This window comes from Terrapene carolina, unplaced genomic scaffold (assembly GCF_002925995.2).
Source record: "Terrapene carolina triunguis isolate 2854851 unplaced genomic scaffold, T_m_triunguis-2.0 Scaffold228, whole genome shotgun sequence".
In the NCBI taxonomy this organism is placed as follows: Eukaryota; Metazoa; Chordata; order Testudines; family Emydidae; genus Terrapene; species Terrapene triunguis.
This window is the reverse complement of record NW_020664579.1, coordinates 4,096,611-4,112,597: the sequence shown is the minus strand read 5'-3', so window position 1 is coordinate 4,112,597 and position 15,987 is coordinate 4,096,611. Positions and strand designations below refer to the sequence as shown.

At 45.3% G+C, this 15,987-nt stretch overlaps 1 protein-coding gene across 1 annotated transcript in view; it reads right to left on the bottom strand.

Moving 5' to 3' along the window:
• Positions 1–14,980, bottom strand: part of MTMR9 (myotubularin related protein 9) — a 30,176-nt gene extending 15,196 nt beyond the window's left edge. Inside the window, exons 1-4 of the mRNA XM_024194586.3 lie at positions 14,727–14,980; positions 11,428–11,536; positions 7,067–7,192; positions 318–491 (exon numbers count right to left, since the gene is read on the bottom strand). Of these exons, the coding sequence (XP_024050354.2) occupies positions 318–491; positions 7,067–7,192; positions 11,428–11,536; positions 14,727–14,911 (594 nt within the window). The 5' untranslated portion in view covers positions 14,912–14,980. The remainder of the gene's footprint in view (positions 1–317; positions 492–7,066; positions 7,193–11,427; positions 11,537–14,726) is intronic.
• Positions 14,981–15,987: the final 1,007 nt, after the last annotated feature.

The window sequence follows — 15,987 nt, the reverse complement described above, 5'->3', positions numbered from 1 at the left end:
ATGACTCATTTCCTATCCACTACTGAACAGATGTTAGATAACCTTTCAGTCACTACCAGTCTAGACTGGTAGTCCTATATTCCTACACCTAGAGTTGCCCAGGCTCCCTTGTTTAAATATAAACGGCTATGAAAAGACAGTCTCAGAATAAGCTGGGTAGTGATTGTGAGTTAACATCTTATGAGCTGCATTGAAAGCCTTCAGGAGATGTTATTTTTCAATAAAAGGGCAAAAGAGTTCTGAAGAGACCTTTATAGTTTTGTCCAGCCCAAGAAAACCCACTCCTTAAGTCCCTAAAGCACTCAAACAAGTCTTACCATCCCATTCTTCTTATGGTAATAGCTTAGAACGGGGAAGCGGCCACCGTGGCGAAAGGTTGCAACTCTCCGAAGGGCCTCATCATCAATTGATTTTGGGACAGTGACAGCTGGTGGGTAGGAGGGGCAGACGGAGAACTCCTTATTGACATAGCTCAGCCGCCATTCATTCGTCTGGAAAAGATACAAGAGAACGTTTTGTTGTACTAGCAAACGAACGCTGCAATGTTAGAAGGAAACGTGGGAAAGCCAAGACATTCTAAGTTAAAACTACCAAACAAAAATAAATTATAAAATACCATCTGAAAATCTACAGATAATGTCACTTAGATTTTTGGTTTGTCACCTGTGCCTCACCCAAAACCAGGAGACAATTCCCCCCTCCCTCCCCAAGACTATGCATCTGCACTAACGAGCGCACTTTAACAAGGCAAGCCCGTGCTGCCAATAATTGATGTTTGCTTTTTTTTTTAATCAGTGTTATTAGCTTCTCCATAGTGAGCGTTGCAGTAGCATTACCTACAGATGCAGTCATCTTTAATCCCATATAAAGGAGATTCCAGCATTTATCAAACACGTGAACTCTCTGGGACAAGGACTTTTATTACAAGTCTGCAAAGGGGCCTTGATCTAGGCCTCTAGATAATACTGAAACACAAATAGCATCAACTAGTGCCCCCACCACTACCACCAGCAATAGCAACTGTGGGAAGTTTTAACAAGTTTCCCCAACATAGACCAAGCCAAAGGGACCGAAGGTCCATCTATGCTCAAAGACTGAACTGTTTGAGGTTAAATACAGTAGTTTAACATTTCTATCACCGTTTTCTCCTTTAAAGGTTTGCTATGTGCGCAAGCTCATGTAAACCAGCATGCTGACTCCACACACAGCACTCCCTGCAACCACTGCTGTACCTGGGCACTGAGAGTCTCCCAATGGACCTAGCCCATATTTTTACACAGCTCCCCGAAACTGAGATTTGTGATAGAACCTGCTAAGTACTGAGAAGATACCGAATTCAGCCTGGAGTGAGGCATGTCTCTGGCTCAACAAGCCGTATTTTTGACAGAACTGGCAATGCAGAAACTGCTGGATATCTGGGCTCAGACACAGCAGCTGAGAATACGGTCGGCAGAGAGTAAGGGCCCCTAAGTGTACCTCGCTGAGTTACTGAAGTCTATGCTAGAACCACTGGCTGCTCAGGAGCTGGGAGGGCTCACATTGCAGCTTCATCCAAGCCCAGCTCAGGTGCCTGTTGGCTATGGACCTTTATCACTTTGAATGCCATGTTTGGACCAAGAACAGATCCAGTACTTGGTGGATCAGGGTCATGCTGGAGGCCTGGGATAAGAACCAGTGGCCACAGAACTTTCAGATGAGCAAGACCTCTCTCTCTGGGAGCCTGCCTGGACAGTGGAATGCCAGGCCACCCCGACCAGAGTTAATCCATGGAAATGAGGGTGGAGGATGCTCTACTGAAGCTGGTAACCCCAAGCGATAAATATTCCGATGGGGTTGGGAAACCCATACTGGGGACTGCTGTGAAAGTCTTCCACTATGAAAAGTTTGGCTAGGGAGGTGCAATTAAAAGTGCAAGATGCCCCTAAACGCAATAAGAGTTTTTTTTTTTTTTTTTTTTTAAACTGTGGTGGCAAAACAGATGGCATGTATTGTGTCCACCCAACCCAGCAAAGTATCTCAATCAAAAAGGCAACTACTGTGTATTGACATAAGCCCTCGTGGATCACTGGAGTCCACCACATGGACGTTTACATAAATTGTCCTGGCATTTGCTTTGACTACAACGAACGCCAAGTTTATTTTCAAAAGTAGCAGACTGGCAGCCAGATATGCCTGTGGAAGGATCCTGACAAGAAGAAGTGTCTCCTGCCTTAAAAACCTCTAAGGATGGAGATTCCACCACCTCCCTAGGTAACCCATTCCAGTGCTTCACCACCCTCCTAGTGAACTATAGTGTTTCCTAATATCCAACCTAGACCTCCCCCACTGTAACTTGAGACCATTGCTCCTTGTTCTGTCATCTGCCACCACTGAGAACAGCCGAGCTCCATCCTCTTTGGAACCCCCCTTCAGGTAGTTGAAGGCTGCTATCAAATCCCCTCTCACTTCTCTTCTGCAGACTAAACAAGCCCAGTTCCCTCAGCATCTCCTCATAAGTCACGAGCCCCAGCCTAATCATTTTCGTTGCCCTCCGCTCGACTCTCTCCAATTTGTCCACATCCTTTCTGTAGTGGGGAGCCGCAAACTGGAAGCAGTACTCCAGATGTGGCTTCACCAGCCCTAAATAGAGGGAAATAATCACTACCCTTGATCTGCTGGCAATGCTCCTACTAATGCAGCCCATTATGCCATTAGCCTTCTTGGCAACAAGGGCACACTGCTGACTCGTATCCAGCTTTTCATCCACTATAATCCCCAGGTCCTTTTCTGCAGAACTGCCGCTTAGCCAGTCGGTCCCCAGCCTGTAGTGGTGCATGGGATTCTTCCGTCCTAAGTGCAGACTCTGCACTTGTCCTTGTTGAACCTCATCAGATTTCTTTTGGCCCAATCCTCCAATTTGTCTAGGTCACTCTGGACCCTACCCCTACCTTCCAGCATATCTACCGCTCCCCGCAGCTTAGTGTCATCTGCGAACTTGCTGAGGGTGCAATCCATCCCATCATCCAGATCATTAATAAAGATGTTGAACAAAACCGGCCCCAGGAGCGACACCTGAGGTACTCCGCTTGATACCCACTGCCAACTAGACATGAGATAACCTCATTACAATAAATTAAGTAAATTGTTTGCATGTTCCTCTCTCTGTAAAAATGTTTGTCTCTGCATGTTTCAATTTTTCTCAATACAAAATATTTGGGTCTCCAGCCAGTGGAAAGTGTTGTTTGTTTCCCCATGTTCACACAAAGACATCAGCTATATATTTCATTGACTTAAACCTCGTCTACACCTAAAAATTAGACCGACCTAGCTACATCACTCCCTGTGCACCGTAGTTAGGTTGCCCTAACCCCACCGCCAACCTCCCTGTGGACAAAATTCTTCCATTGACCTAGCTACCACCTCTCAAACAGGTGGATTAACTACACGATGGACAAACCCCTTATGCCGATGCAGGAGGCATCTACACTGTGGTGCTACAGCAGCACTGTAGCTATGCCACAGTAGCACAGACATACCCTTAGTTCCATAATTTAGCTGTAGAATTTGCTGTTGTGATGGATTTATTAGAACCGTCATGCATGGCAGACACTTGACAAGAATGCTGCTCCCCTGTACATCACCCGCCGGAGACAGGATCTTTAGTGCACACACAGTCTAGGGCAGGGATCGGCAACCTTTGGCACGCGGCCTGTCAGAGAAATCCGCTGGCAGGCCGGGGCGGCCAATGGGGGCTGCGGGAAGCAGCGTGGGCTGAGGGATGTGCTGGCCACTGCTTCCTGCAGCCCCCATTGGCCTGGAACGGCGAACCCCGGCAAGTGGGAGCTGCGATCAGCCGAACCTGCGGTCGCTGCAGGTAAACAAACTGTCCTGGCCTGCCACCAGATTTCCCTGACAGGCCGCGTGCCAAAGGTTGCCGATCCCTGGTCTATAGTATTAGCAAATGACAGCAACTTGTAAATTGCTACATCTTCTTTGAAGCACATTTGCATTAAATGTTCTTGCCACAGCATCCAAGAGGACTCAAAACAAGAATATGTTGCAATGTAGCATGACTAAGCAACATTTAAGCTAAATTTCTGGAGTGCTGTACTTGAAGTGTACTGTGAAATTTTATTACAAATGCAGGATGACATTCTGTCAATCAGTTTTACATGAATACAGTTACACATGGGGTACACCCTCCAGGGGCTCTACAGAATCTATGTGACAACTGAAAAAGTTGAAGCAGACCAACTTTTGTTTAGTTTCACCCCAGTATTGTAAAACTCTACGGTTCTCATACACAATTGAGTAAAACGTAAAATTAGTACAATGCTCAGAGATATACTCTGTTTGAATTAGAGAGTTCCTGAAAAACAGTGATAATTAGGGACCTACCAAATTCACTGTCTATTTTGGTCAATTTCATGGTTTTAGGATTTTAAAAATCGTAAATTTCATGATTTCAGATATTTAAATCTGAAATGTTACGATGTTGTAACTGTAGGGGTCCTGACCCAAAAGAGGATTGTGCGGAGGTCACTAGGTTATTGGGGGGGGGGGCAACGGGGGTCATGGTATTGCCACGCTTACTTCTGCACTGCTGTCTTCAGAGCCGGGCCCTCAGCCAGCAGCTGCCGCTCTCCAGCCACCCAGCCCTGAAGGCAGCACAGAAGTAAGGGTGGCAATACCGAGACATCCCCCCCCCAAAAAATAAGCTTGTGACCCTGCCCCGCATCCCCATTTTGGGTTGGGACCCCCAATTTGAGAAACGCTGGTCTCCCCCATGAAATCTATATAGTATAGGGTAAACATACACAAAAGACTAGATTTCACCATCCGTGACACATTTTTTACAGTCGAGAATTTGGTAGGGCCCTAGTTATAATACTTAACTAGGGATAAAGGCAGAACAGTTCTAGCTTGATAATGTAACTAGAAATAGGAAGATGCCTCCTTTGATCTGAAACTCATTCAGCCCTGGGACTAAAATGTTAAAGCAGTTATTAGCTTGCTCCCTCCTGCTAACTGAAAAAGTTGAATGAATAAGAAATATTTAGCCAACAGTCATTTCAACTGCTGTTCTTGAAAAGTACATAAGAACATAAGAATGGCCATACTGGGTCAGACCAAAGGTCCATCCAGCCCAGTATCCTGTCTACCAACAGTGACCAATACCAGGTGTCCCAGAGGGAGTGAACCTAACAGGTAATGATCAAGTGATCTCTCTCCTGACATCCATCTCCACCCTCTGACAAACAGAGGCTAGGGACACCATAAGTAAATCTAGGTTGTTGGGAACAAGTATCATGCCACCACTTCTACAACAGCAAGTTGAGTGTAAAGGTTTGGAATAAGAGATGTCAATTGATCTTTGTTTGTTCAGAGCTCATGTTTTCATTCAGTAATCAATGGTTCCAAATGAAACCTAGCACCGTAAAGCAGCAAAGTGGAAAGTGCACAGAAAGCCAAGGGAGCCACTAATGATAAGTTATCTACACCCAACGGCAGCGTGCAGAGAACAGACACTGCATGTCTAACTAGCATGGGTAAAAACAGCAGTGTAGACAGTGAGGCATGGTTTAGGTGGGTAGAGCAGAATGCCCTACATGCCAGAACTCCCAGGCTATACACCCTACGCGGCTCTCTAAACGCCTAAGCTGTGCTGCTCACATCTATACTAGCATCCTGCTGCCTCCCCACCGCCAGAACCTCTCCTTGCCACAGTGACACTGGACTGCTTTAGTTGTCTAACGATCACACCAACAAAACGATGCGCTCTATTATCAGCCATATACGGGAAACAGCAAGAGTTACAGACATTAGACTGGGCTGCAGCTTAAAATAAAAATAAATATATAAAAATCAATGTTTGCTTTTTTGCTCTGATGATGTACTAATGGATGTGGTATATGGCACATGAAGCACTGTGGAGACTGTGCATGGTTACTGCAACTTTAAAGTCTGGAATATTCTGGCCTGGTGGAGGTTCAGCTGACGTAGCATTAGCACTGGTGGGAACCCCATGGCGCCTCTGGCCAGAGTCTTTTTTTAAACCACTGCGTCAGTTAAACTTGCTAAAAGCAAGTTAATTGACACGATGGAAAAAATAGATCCATCCATGGGAGCCTTGTCTACACTACAGATGCCGTCAATGTTAGCAGTAACTCAAATGAACTGGTGGGATTTTTTTGGGGTAGATTTCCCCATTGCAAATAAGGCTCGAGACTGTTTAGAACAGGGATGGTCAAACTGTGGCTCGCAATCCACATGCGGCTCTTTTACAGTTAAAGTGCAGCTCGGGGAGCCCACCCCCTGCATTCTCCACCTGCCAGACTTAGCGGAGAGAGCTTGGGACCTCTGCCTTGCAGCAGGGTGGTAGGTTAGGGGCTTCTGTCTAGCAGGGCTGGAGGGGGGAATCTTGGGGCTTCAGCCCCACGGGTCATGCTTGCCAGGGCTTCAGCAGGAGTGTGGCTGAAGCTCCGAGCCCCGGCAGGCATGCCCCGGCTCTTGAACTTCTGAAGATTGTCGTATGCAACTCAAAGGGTCAGTAAGCTTGGCCACCCCTTGTTTAGAACTTTGTATTTATTTCCACCCATTTAACACAAATTCCTGAACTGCGGCTAGGAGAAAGATCTTTAGAGACTAACGTTCCAGTCCCTTCAATTAAGGGCTGAACAAACTCCTACATTTCAGTTCTCCAAACCCAGGAGAACTTGATTCAATTTATTCCCAAGGTCAAACAAGCAATTTTTTAAAAGTCATCCAGGCTTCCTTTATATACACAAGAAAAAAGGGAAACACCTCCTCCCACTCCCCGTGTAACTTTGCAGGTCACCTTTAAGCAGATACTTAAAAACCCACTTGCACATGGTAAAGAATCGGGCCGAACAGCCAGTCCAATACCACACAGGTTTTCATTTTCCACCCACACGGGGTATAGCTAGTTTCACTAAGGGATCCGTCCTACACATTGTTGCATGAAACAGCTCAGACTACCTGCACAAATACATTCAGCAGGATCAAGCCCCAAGTGATTGATTGACCTTCTCTGTATGGCTACAAAAATTCCTGATATTCAACTTACTACTGAACTGAGAAGTTCGAACTCTCGCTCAGGCAGGAAGGAGTGCCAGCCATCTTCGACAACTTCAAACATGGGCCGGTAAAAGAAGGGATACATTAGAGTGACAGAATCCAGGGTGGACAAGGCCTGTGGAAAAAAATGAAGCGTCAGTTTGTTCACTCAGGTGACCTTGCATGGCAAAAATGTCTGTACGATGTTCCCGTCTTTTAGTTTTGGCAATTCAAAGATTCAAAGTTTGTGCAGAACAGCTGGATCTAGACTCACATCTTTTATTTACCCTTACACAAGGGTCATGGTATTTACAGTAGCTGGTCCAAAATTCTATAACTTCCAATACTGATCCTGCAGCATTCTGAGCTATTATTGTAGTATTTTTTTGGTAAGGGTTTCTGCAGAACAGGCATAGCAGCGCAAGCTTCTCTAACATGGGCCACCACCAATGTACCTCCAGCCTCATCATAGCATATTATCTCTGAGGCTAAGAAGACAATTATCTTATCAGGGAAGCAAAAGATTGAATGGACAAGGAAGTTAATTGTGGGATGGATATAGACCTCTGTGTGGAATGGCCTGAGATCATCAGCTGATTTCACAGGGCACTAAACAGCCAGATGGTAACAATAATTGTCCAATACCAGGCCGGACTAACTAGTGTCCTAGTGGTGAAAAGTTCCATATTCTATTACCAATTCGGAACCACCTACTAAACTGCCATGGTTCCCATCTTTATTTTACACGGCAGTACAATAAAATGAGCAAAAATAAAGTAGGGTTTGCTGAGATCTTTTATGCTTTTAACACAAAAAGTCCAAAAACTTTTGATGAGGGTTTTTTAAAGCAACTAACAAAATCATCCAAAGCACAGGACTTGGTGGGCGACTACATGGACATCTGTTGGGAACAGAATACAGCAGGGCACAGATTATCCAACAAGTTCTTGGAATGTACTGGAGACCGCTTTTTATTACAGAAAGTGGAGGAAGTGATTAGGGGAGAGGCTATTCTAGATTTGATTCCGACTAAAAGGGAAGAGCTGGGTTGAGAATTTGAAGACAGATGGCAGCTTGGGTGAAAGTGATCACAAAATAATGAGTTCACGATGATAAGGAACGGTCGGAGGGAAAAGCGCACACTAGAGACAATGGACTTCAAGCTAACTCAGAATTGGTAGCAGCAAGTCTAAGGGGAAAAAAGAATTCAGGAGAGTTGGCAGTTTTTTAAAGGGACACTATTAAGGGTGCAAGAGCAATCTATCCCGATGCGTAGGAATGATAGGAGACCACCCTAGCTTAACCAGGAGATCTTCAATAACCTGAACCTCAAAAACGGGTCATACAAAAAGTGGAAACTAGATCAAATTACAATGGATGAATAAAAACAAAAAAAAACCTACCACAAGAAGGTAGGGACAAAATAAGAAAGGCCAACGCAAAAAATACGATTAAACTAGCTATGGACATGATGAGTAACAAGAAAACATTTTACGATTACGTGAGAAGCAAGACAAAGACCAAAGATAGGGTAGGCCCATTACTCAATGAAGAGGGAAAGACAAAAGCAGCAATTGCTGAAGTGTTAAATGCCTTTTTTGTTTCAGTGCTCACCAAAAAAACATTAGCGGTGATTGGACAACATAGTGAACATCTATGTAAATGGGGTAGGATCAGAGGCTAAAATAGGGAACGAACAAGTTAAGAATTACTTATACAAGTTAGATGTCTTGAAATTGGCAGGGCCTGACAAAATATGAACTGGCTGAAGAGATCTCCGAGCTATTAGTGATTATCTGTGAGAACTAGTCACTGCAGAGTTGCCAGGTGACTGGAAAAGGGCAAATATTGTACCTGTCTATAAAGAGGGGAATAAAGACAACGCAGGGAATTACAGACCAGTCAGCTTAACTTCAGTACTCCAAAAGATAATGGAAAAAACAAACAATTTGTAAGCACCAAGAAGAAAATAAGGTGATAAGTAAGAGTCAACATGGAGTTGTCAAGAACAAATCATGTCAAAGCAACCTAATACCCTTCTTTGACAGGGTAATAAGCTTTGTGGATGGGGAAAGCAGGACATGTGATATATCTCAACTTCAATAAGGCTTCTGATACGGTCTCATAAGACCCTCTGAAACAAACTAGAGAAATATAACCTAGACAAACCATAAACTGGGTGCACAACTGGTTGGAAAAGTATATTCAGAGAGGAGTTATCAATGGTTCACAATTAAGCTGGAAGGGCATATCGAGTGGGGTCCCGCAGGGGGGAGGGTGACCTGTCCTGGTTCCAGTTCTATTCACCATGTTCATAAATTATTTGGATAATGGCTCAGAGAGGACACTTATAGTCTGAAGACAATACCAAGCTGGAGGGGTTGCAAGTGCTTTGGGGAATAGGATCAGAATTCAGAATGATATTGGCGAACTGGAGAAACAGTCTGAAATAAACAGGATGAAATTCAATAAGGATAAATGCCAAGTAGTACACTTAGGAAGGAATAATCAATTGCACAAATACAAAATGGGTAATGACTGCGTAGGAAGGAGTACAGCAGAAAAGGATCTGGGGGTTATAGTGGATCACAAACTAGTATGAGTCAAAAATGTAACTGTTGCAAAAAAAGCAAACATCATTCTGGGATGTATTAGCATGAGCGTTATAAGCAAGTCACAAGTAGTAATTCTTCTGCTCTACTCAGCATTGACAAGGCCTTAACTGGTGTATTGTGTCCAGTTCTGAACACCACACTCTGGGAAAGATGTGGACAAACTGGAGAAAGTCCAGAGAAGAGCAACACAAATGATTAGAGGTCTAGAAAACATGATCTACGAGGAAAGATTTAAAGAACTGGGTTTGTTTAGTATGGAGAAGAGAAGATTGAGGAGGACCACGACATCATAGTCTTCAGGTAAGTAAAAGGATGTTACAGGGTGATAAACTGTTCTCCTTAACCACTGAAGACAGGATAAGAAGTAATGGGCTTAAATTGCAGCAAGGGAGATTTAGATTAGGAAGTTTTTCCTAATGTCTAACTGTAAGGGTAGTTAAGCACTCAAACAAATTACCGAGGGAGGCTGTGGAATCTCCATCACTGGATGTTTTTAAAAACAGGTTAGAGGGACGTCCTAACCACCGCTTCCCGCAGCTCCCATCGGCCGGGAATGGCAAACTGTGGCCACTGGGATCTGCAGGGGGCTGTGCCTGCGGACGGTCAAAGTAAATAAAATGTCTCACATCCCGCCAGCGGATTACCCCGATGGGCCGCATGCCAAAGACTGCCGACCCCTGGTCTAGATAATCCTTAGTCTTGCCTCAATGCAGGGGACTGGACTAGATGACCTACAGGTGTCCCTTCCAGTCCTACATTTCTATGATTCTCTGGTTCATTTGATACTGTCCTGCAGAGCCAGTTACTGGAACTAGAAGACAAGGCACAGCTTGAGAATATAAACTAAATTTATATAATTAGCCGTGAAAATACACTGTATGTCAAGTTAATTGCTATAATTTAAGCACAGTGTAATTTAACTGCAGTATAATTTACCTAACACAAAGTTAGTGGGACACACAAAAGCACTCCAGGACAGATGTAGCTAGAACGCTTGTGATGCTTACTTGCTTTCTGTGGGTATTTCCCATGCAATGTTGCTCCTAAGGGTTACATTTGCAAAACGGTACAACAGAAGTGTGGAAACAAGAGACTCATTAAACAGGAACACAGTCAAGGGAACTCATTTTAAATAACATTCACCCGTGTTAGTAAAAGCATTTAGTTATGCTACTTATTCTTTGACGCTTAGCTTAGACAAATAAAATAGAATAGTCAGCCTCACTTTCTTATTTTCATGTACGAGCACAGTTCTGTTATGTTTGGGAAAAACCAAACACTGTGGTCAGAGGTTTAATTAAAAAGGGGTACTATATTTTTGCTAGTAGTGTGAAAAAAAACAAAAATACTTCATACAATAATCCATTACTCTTCCAACCCAAATGAGTGGTTTTACGCTCTTTGTTCGCCTCCTAAAACAGTCTGAAGCACTCTAAGTGGCAATAAGAATTTACTGTATTACTATAACGTCCACTGGGTTCAGTTATGTGATTGATTTGGGGGCCATACAAGTTCCCTAATAAGAACTCCCTCCCCTGGGCTGCTTCAATCATCTGATAAACATGACTATCAGGACCTCTCTCAGTAACTTAAAATTAAAGCTTAGTTTTTACCCTACTATAAACCTACATTCTGCTAGCCCCTTCTTCAATTACTTTGAATAGCTGTTCATAGTTAAGATCTGAACAGTGCTTTGAAACCATAAGTGCTATGGAAGTGTCATTTATTACTATGAGTAAATATTAAAAGCTCTTACCTCAATAGAGCTAGCGATGTTCAAACACTCCTCCATTCCAGGTATATCCAGTTGAATAATCCGCAGATCTTTGCATTTTATAATGATGGTGCCTAACGAGCCAACAAACCTGCAGTGAAAGATACAGTATGTTGAACTATGAAGAGAAATAGTCTCTATGGAAGTCCAAATTCCTAGATAAATATTATACACAGGTCTTCCAGCAGCGCATACGTGCAAAATAAATTACTACTTGTTGGAGCTTTATCTGCTATGCATTCTTTTAGAAAATACGTGCTATTCAAATCTTTCAGCAAGATATGTTCTTATGTAACTGTGTTACTTGCTAATGCTCTGGGTAGGAATCTCTTCCCAGTTCGCCTCTATAAAAGACAAAGTAAGTATTTAATGGTGGCCTAGGGGAAAAAAATGGGTGTGCCCTTTTTTTGCTTCTGGTGGTGGTGCGGGGGTATGTACGTGTTGAGGGGGACAGAGGGTTAAAGGCTTGCTTCCTGTTTTCTAATGTTTAGAAAAACAAACCACCCCCACATCTCATGTATTTCAAGTATGATATTTCCTGATGTTGCTAGAGGATGCAGACTGGAAGCTCTCCGATCCACTAACTGAATGCACACAAGTGTTGAATCGAACAGATTTTTTTATACGTTTGAGTTAATAAAGGTTAACTAAAAAGACAAAAATGTTTCAGTCTGACTAAAAACTACTTCCCCCCTCAATTAAACAGGTTTCACTGTCTTGATATCTACAAAGTCATAACTGTGCTAGGGTCTCCAGTCCTCAGTCTTCCAGGAATAAGATGTACACAAGCCCTTAATATTTAATGTAAAAACATGCAGATAAAAGGTACCTATTAAAAATGCCTCAGGTGTTCCTTATGCAGCAGAAAGAAGTGTACATTTTGAATAAATAAAGGGTTTGTTTCCTTCATGTCAACTAGCAAAAAAAAAAAAAAAAGCCTGTTGCTGTTAAAAATACAAAGGATGGAAGGAAGTGAGTAGGAAAATAAGGGCAGGGAAATAAATATTCAAATATCTCACAGAGCACGAGGGTGTTAGCAGAAGCTGAAAGAGTTTAGCAAGACAGACAAGGAGCTCAGTTGGGGCCATGTTTAGACTGAACTGGAGTTGTACCATATCAGAGTAGAGAGAGTTATACATGTGGCACTCAACATAAATGGTCTGGGTAGATTTGGTAGCATGGCTTAGTGAGAGACTGGGAATCACAACTCTGGGGGTTCTACTACTAGTTCTACCCAGCTGGGTGTGGCTTTGACCACCTCCTTTCACTTCTATTCCTCGGTTTCCCCATCTGTAAAATGGGCATATAGTGAGTATCTTCCTCAGAGATTGCTTAGGGAATGCGTCCCAAGCTATGTTTACAAAGATGATTGATTTTTAGAAGAAAGGTGGTACAGAAATATGAACTATAATACAGTCAGACTGATATTCAAACCAGGTCAGTTTTGTTTTGGCATTCCTTTATGTTTCATCCTCACAGTTCACGATGGGTACAATTTGTTGACAGCACAAAGCGGTCCTCGATGAAACACAGGCCATTGTAAGCAGCACAGGCAGTATAGCTGTAATTGCCTGGATACAGCACAGCTGTCTGCGTGGGATGAGTAATAGTTTTTTGGCCAACACCACATCACTATATAAAACCTGAATTGTAACCAAACAAGACAAAAATTCAGTGGGCCTGTAATTTGGTTTCAGAATTATTTCTGCTAAGCCACTATTTCAGCTAAAAAAAAATATTTTCTTCACTCAGTAGTCATGACTGTTTCTCCAGCACTGAAGAACTGTAAGCATTGAGATAAATGGATGGAACAGCTGTCCAGTTTCAGTGATGATCCAATACATGTATCTATCTGTATGCCCTCCTGCACTGCTATTTCATAACTTCCTGTAGTAACAGTTAATACACTAGTGGGGCTGTTTTTCCTCTCTCTGAATTTCCTGAAGCATACGGACATCACCGGTGTCATTAAAGATGGCTCTTCTCCACAATGAGACCAATAAGCCGTACGCTTAAAGAGAGTTGCTCAAGAATGGCAAAAAGCCACCACAAAAAAACCCAGCAGCTTTGGAGCTCATGCCACAAAATGATTATGAAAAACTACCAGCCCAATCCTTATCACAATAATACAAAATATCGTATTTTACTTGCTCATCAAAGAGAGATTCACATCAGCAAGGTGGGAGGATGGAATTTTGTAAGCCTGCTCTAATGCCACATTGGTTTGTCTAAGGCTACGTCCTCACTACCGGGGGGCGGGGGGGGGGCGGAGTCGATTTAAGATACGCAAATTCAGCTACGTGAACAGCGTAGCTGAATTCGACGTATCGGAGCCGACTTACCCCGCTGTGAGGATGGCGGAAATCGACCTCCGCGGCTCCCCCGTCGACGGCGCTTACTCCTACCTCCGCTGGTGGAGTAGAAGCGTCGATTCGGGGATCGATTGTCACGTCCCGACGAGACGCGATAATTCGATCCCCGAGAGATCGATTTCTACCCGCCGATTCAGGCGGGTAGTGTAGACCTGCCCTTAGAGTCATCACTACATGTGAACTAAAACAATGCATGGCTGGGGCTATTTACCAAGCCCTACAGAAGGACATATGTTGTAATCCTGTTTTTCTTCCCTCTCCAGCAGGGAACAAGGATATTTAAGAGGTAATCTCTAAATGGATCAGGTGGAATGGGATGGAACAGTTCAGTGATGGAGTCTATACTGAAGTACAGTAGCCAACATTCCTCAACTTTATCAAGCCACATTAGGAGGAAGCTGTAGGTATAGTACCATTGCACTGGTCCATGTAGGGCAGTGTGGCCTCATGCAGACAGTGCTGCACAGGGTCTCCAAAGATATGGGTTATATTCCTGGCTCTGCTGTGCATCTTGGGCAAATAATTTCGCCTGATACTTACAACCTTTCTAAAGTGCTTTGAGATCCACAGATGGAAAGCACTGTACAAAAGCTAAATATTATTATTAAACTATAGCCCCTTCCATTCATGCAAATGTCAGTCATCCCAGGAAGGTAGGCAATTATCACCCTCATTTTACAGAAGAGGGAAACCTGTAAAGACAGAAGTGAAGTAACTCAACCAATGTCCCAAACAGGACTAGAATCCAGCTATCCTGATGCTCACTCCTCTATTTTAATCATTGGACTGCACTCTCCTCCAGACCTAGAACTAAACCCTTGGATTCCTGACACCCAATTCTTCAGAGTGCTCCTTCCCATCCCTCACGAAGAGGGAGGAGTTAGATAGGGCAAAGAAGGGAAAAAATACCTTTTTTCAATTGAGTCAATGTTTGAGTGCAGCAGCCACAGCTCCTCAGCATTGTCCTGGCGCCGAGATGAGAGGATGAGGTGGTGGCCAGTCAAGCATAGTGTCCCTTCCACTGCTGGGTAAAAGGGACGGTGCAGGACCACATTATCTGCTCGCGGTGTCTTGATTAGTTCTGCAAACTCCATGTTTCTCTGGGGTTGGTACAGGCCTGGGAATGACCTTGTCAACTAACCAGCTTGGGGGGTGGGGGTGAGAGAAGCAAGCCCAACTCTCAGCAGCACCAGTACCTCCTGTTGAGGCCAAAATGGGGGATCCAGACAATCCCAGGGATCTTCCACACTAGCTGGTGCTAGCAGCTACCAGGGAGCCAAAGGGTTGGGGAGGGTCATAACTGTAAGGGCGATTCCCAGCTCCCACCTTAGGAGTGAGGGAGTCACGGGCCTCACTCCTGAGGGGGGTCTCCAGGGAGGAGGTGGGGGGAGGGGCTGGGGGTGTCACAATCCCACCTCTCTGTGGAGGGAGGGGGAACAGGAGCCCAGGGGTGTGTGTGTGGGGGGGGGGGGTGAGGGTGTCACAATGTGCTACGGTCCCAGCTCCCAGGGCAGCTCGGGGGTGGGGGGGAGGGGCAAGCACGACCCCTGCTCCCGGGGGGGGGTGACCCCAGTTCCTAACACGCCAGGGGGAGGGAGTCACAATCCCAGCTCCTCGGGGATGGGGGGGGCCCTGCCCGCGGGGGGGGGGAAGTCGCTCCAGCCCCGCCCTGGGAACGGGGAGCCCGGCCCGGCTGCGGCCCCTCAGCCCCTTCCCGACCGGCCGGCTCCGCAGCAGTAACAACAGCAGGAAGGAAGCCCCGTCCGCTTGGCCCATTCCCCGGATGGTGGGACACAGAGAGGGCGGGGCAGCTGGACCCCACGTGCCCTCGCAGGACCAATCCCCGGCCACCGCCCACTGGTGAGGGCGGAAGAGATTCAGACACCCGCTTGGCCGAGCCTCTGCCCCTACCGGAAGTAGTTCCCTACAGGAAAGGATGCGGCGCGCCCCACGCCCCCCAGCACATCCGTTCCGCATCCGAACCGGCCCTGCCGTATTTCAGTACCCCGGGGCGCGGGGGCTGCTGCAAACCCACGGGAGGAGGGCGGGGGCCGGGGAAGCGGCGGGACCGGGGGTCCGCGCGGGCGGGGTGCAGGACAATGGGGCGGGGGCTGGGGGAACGAGGGCGGGACTGGGCAATAGCCGGCACTTGGGGACGGGGGCTGAAGGG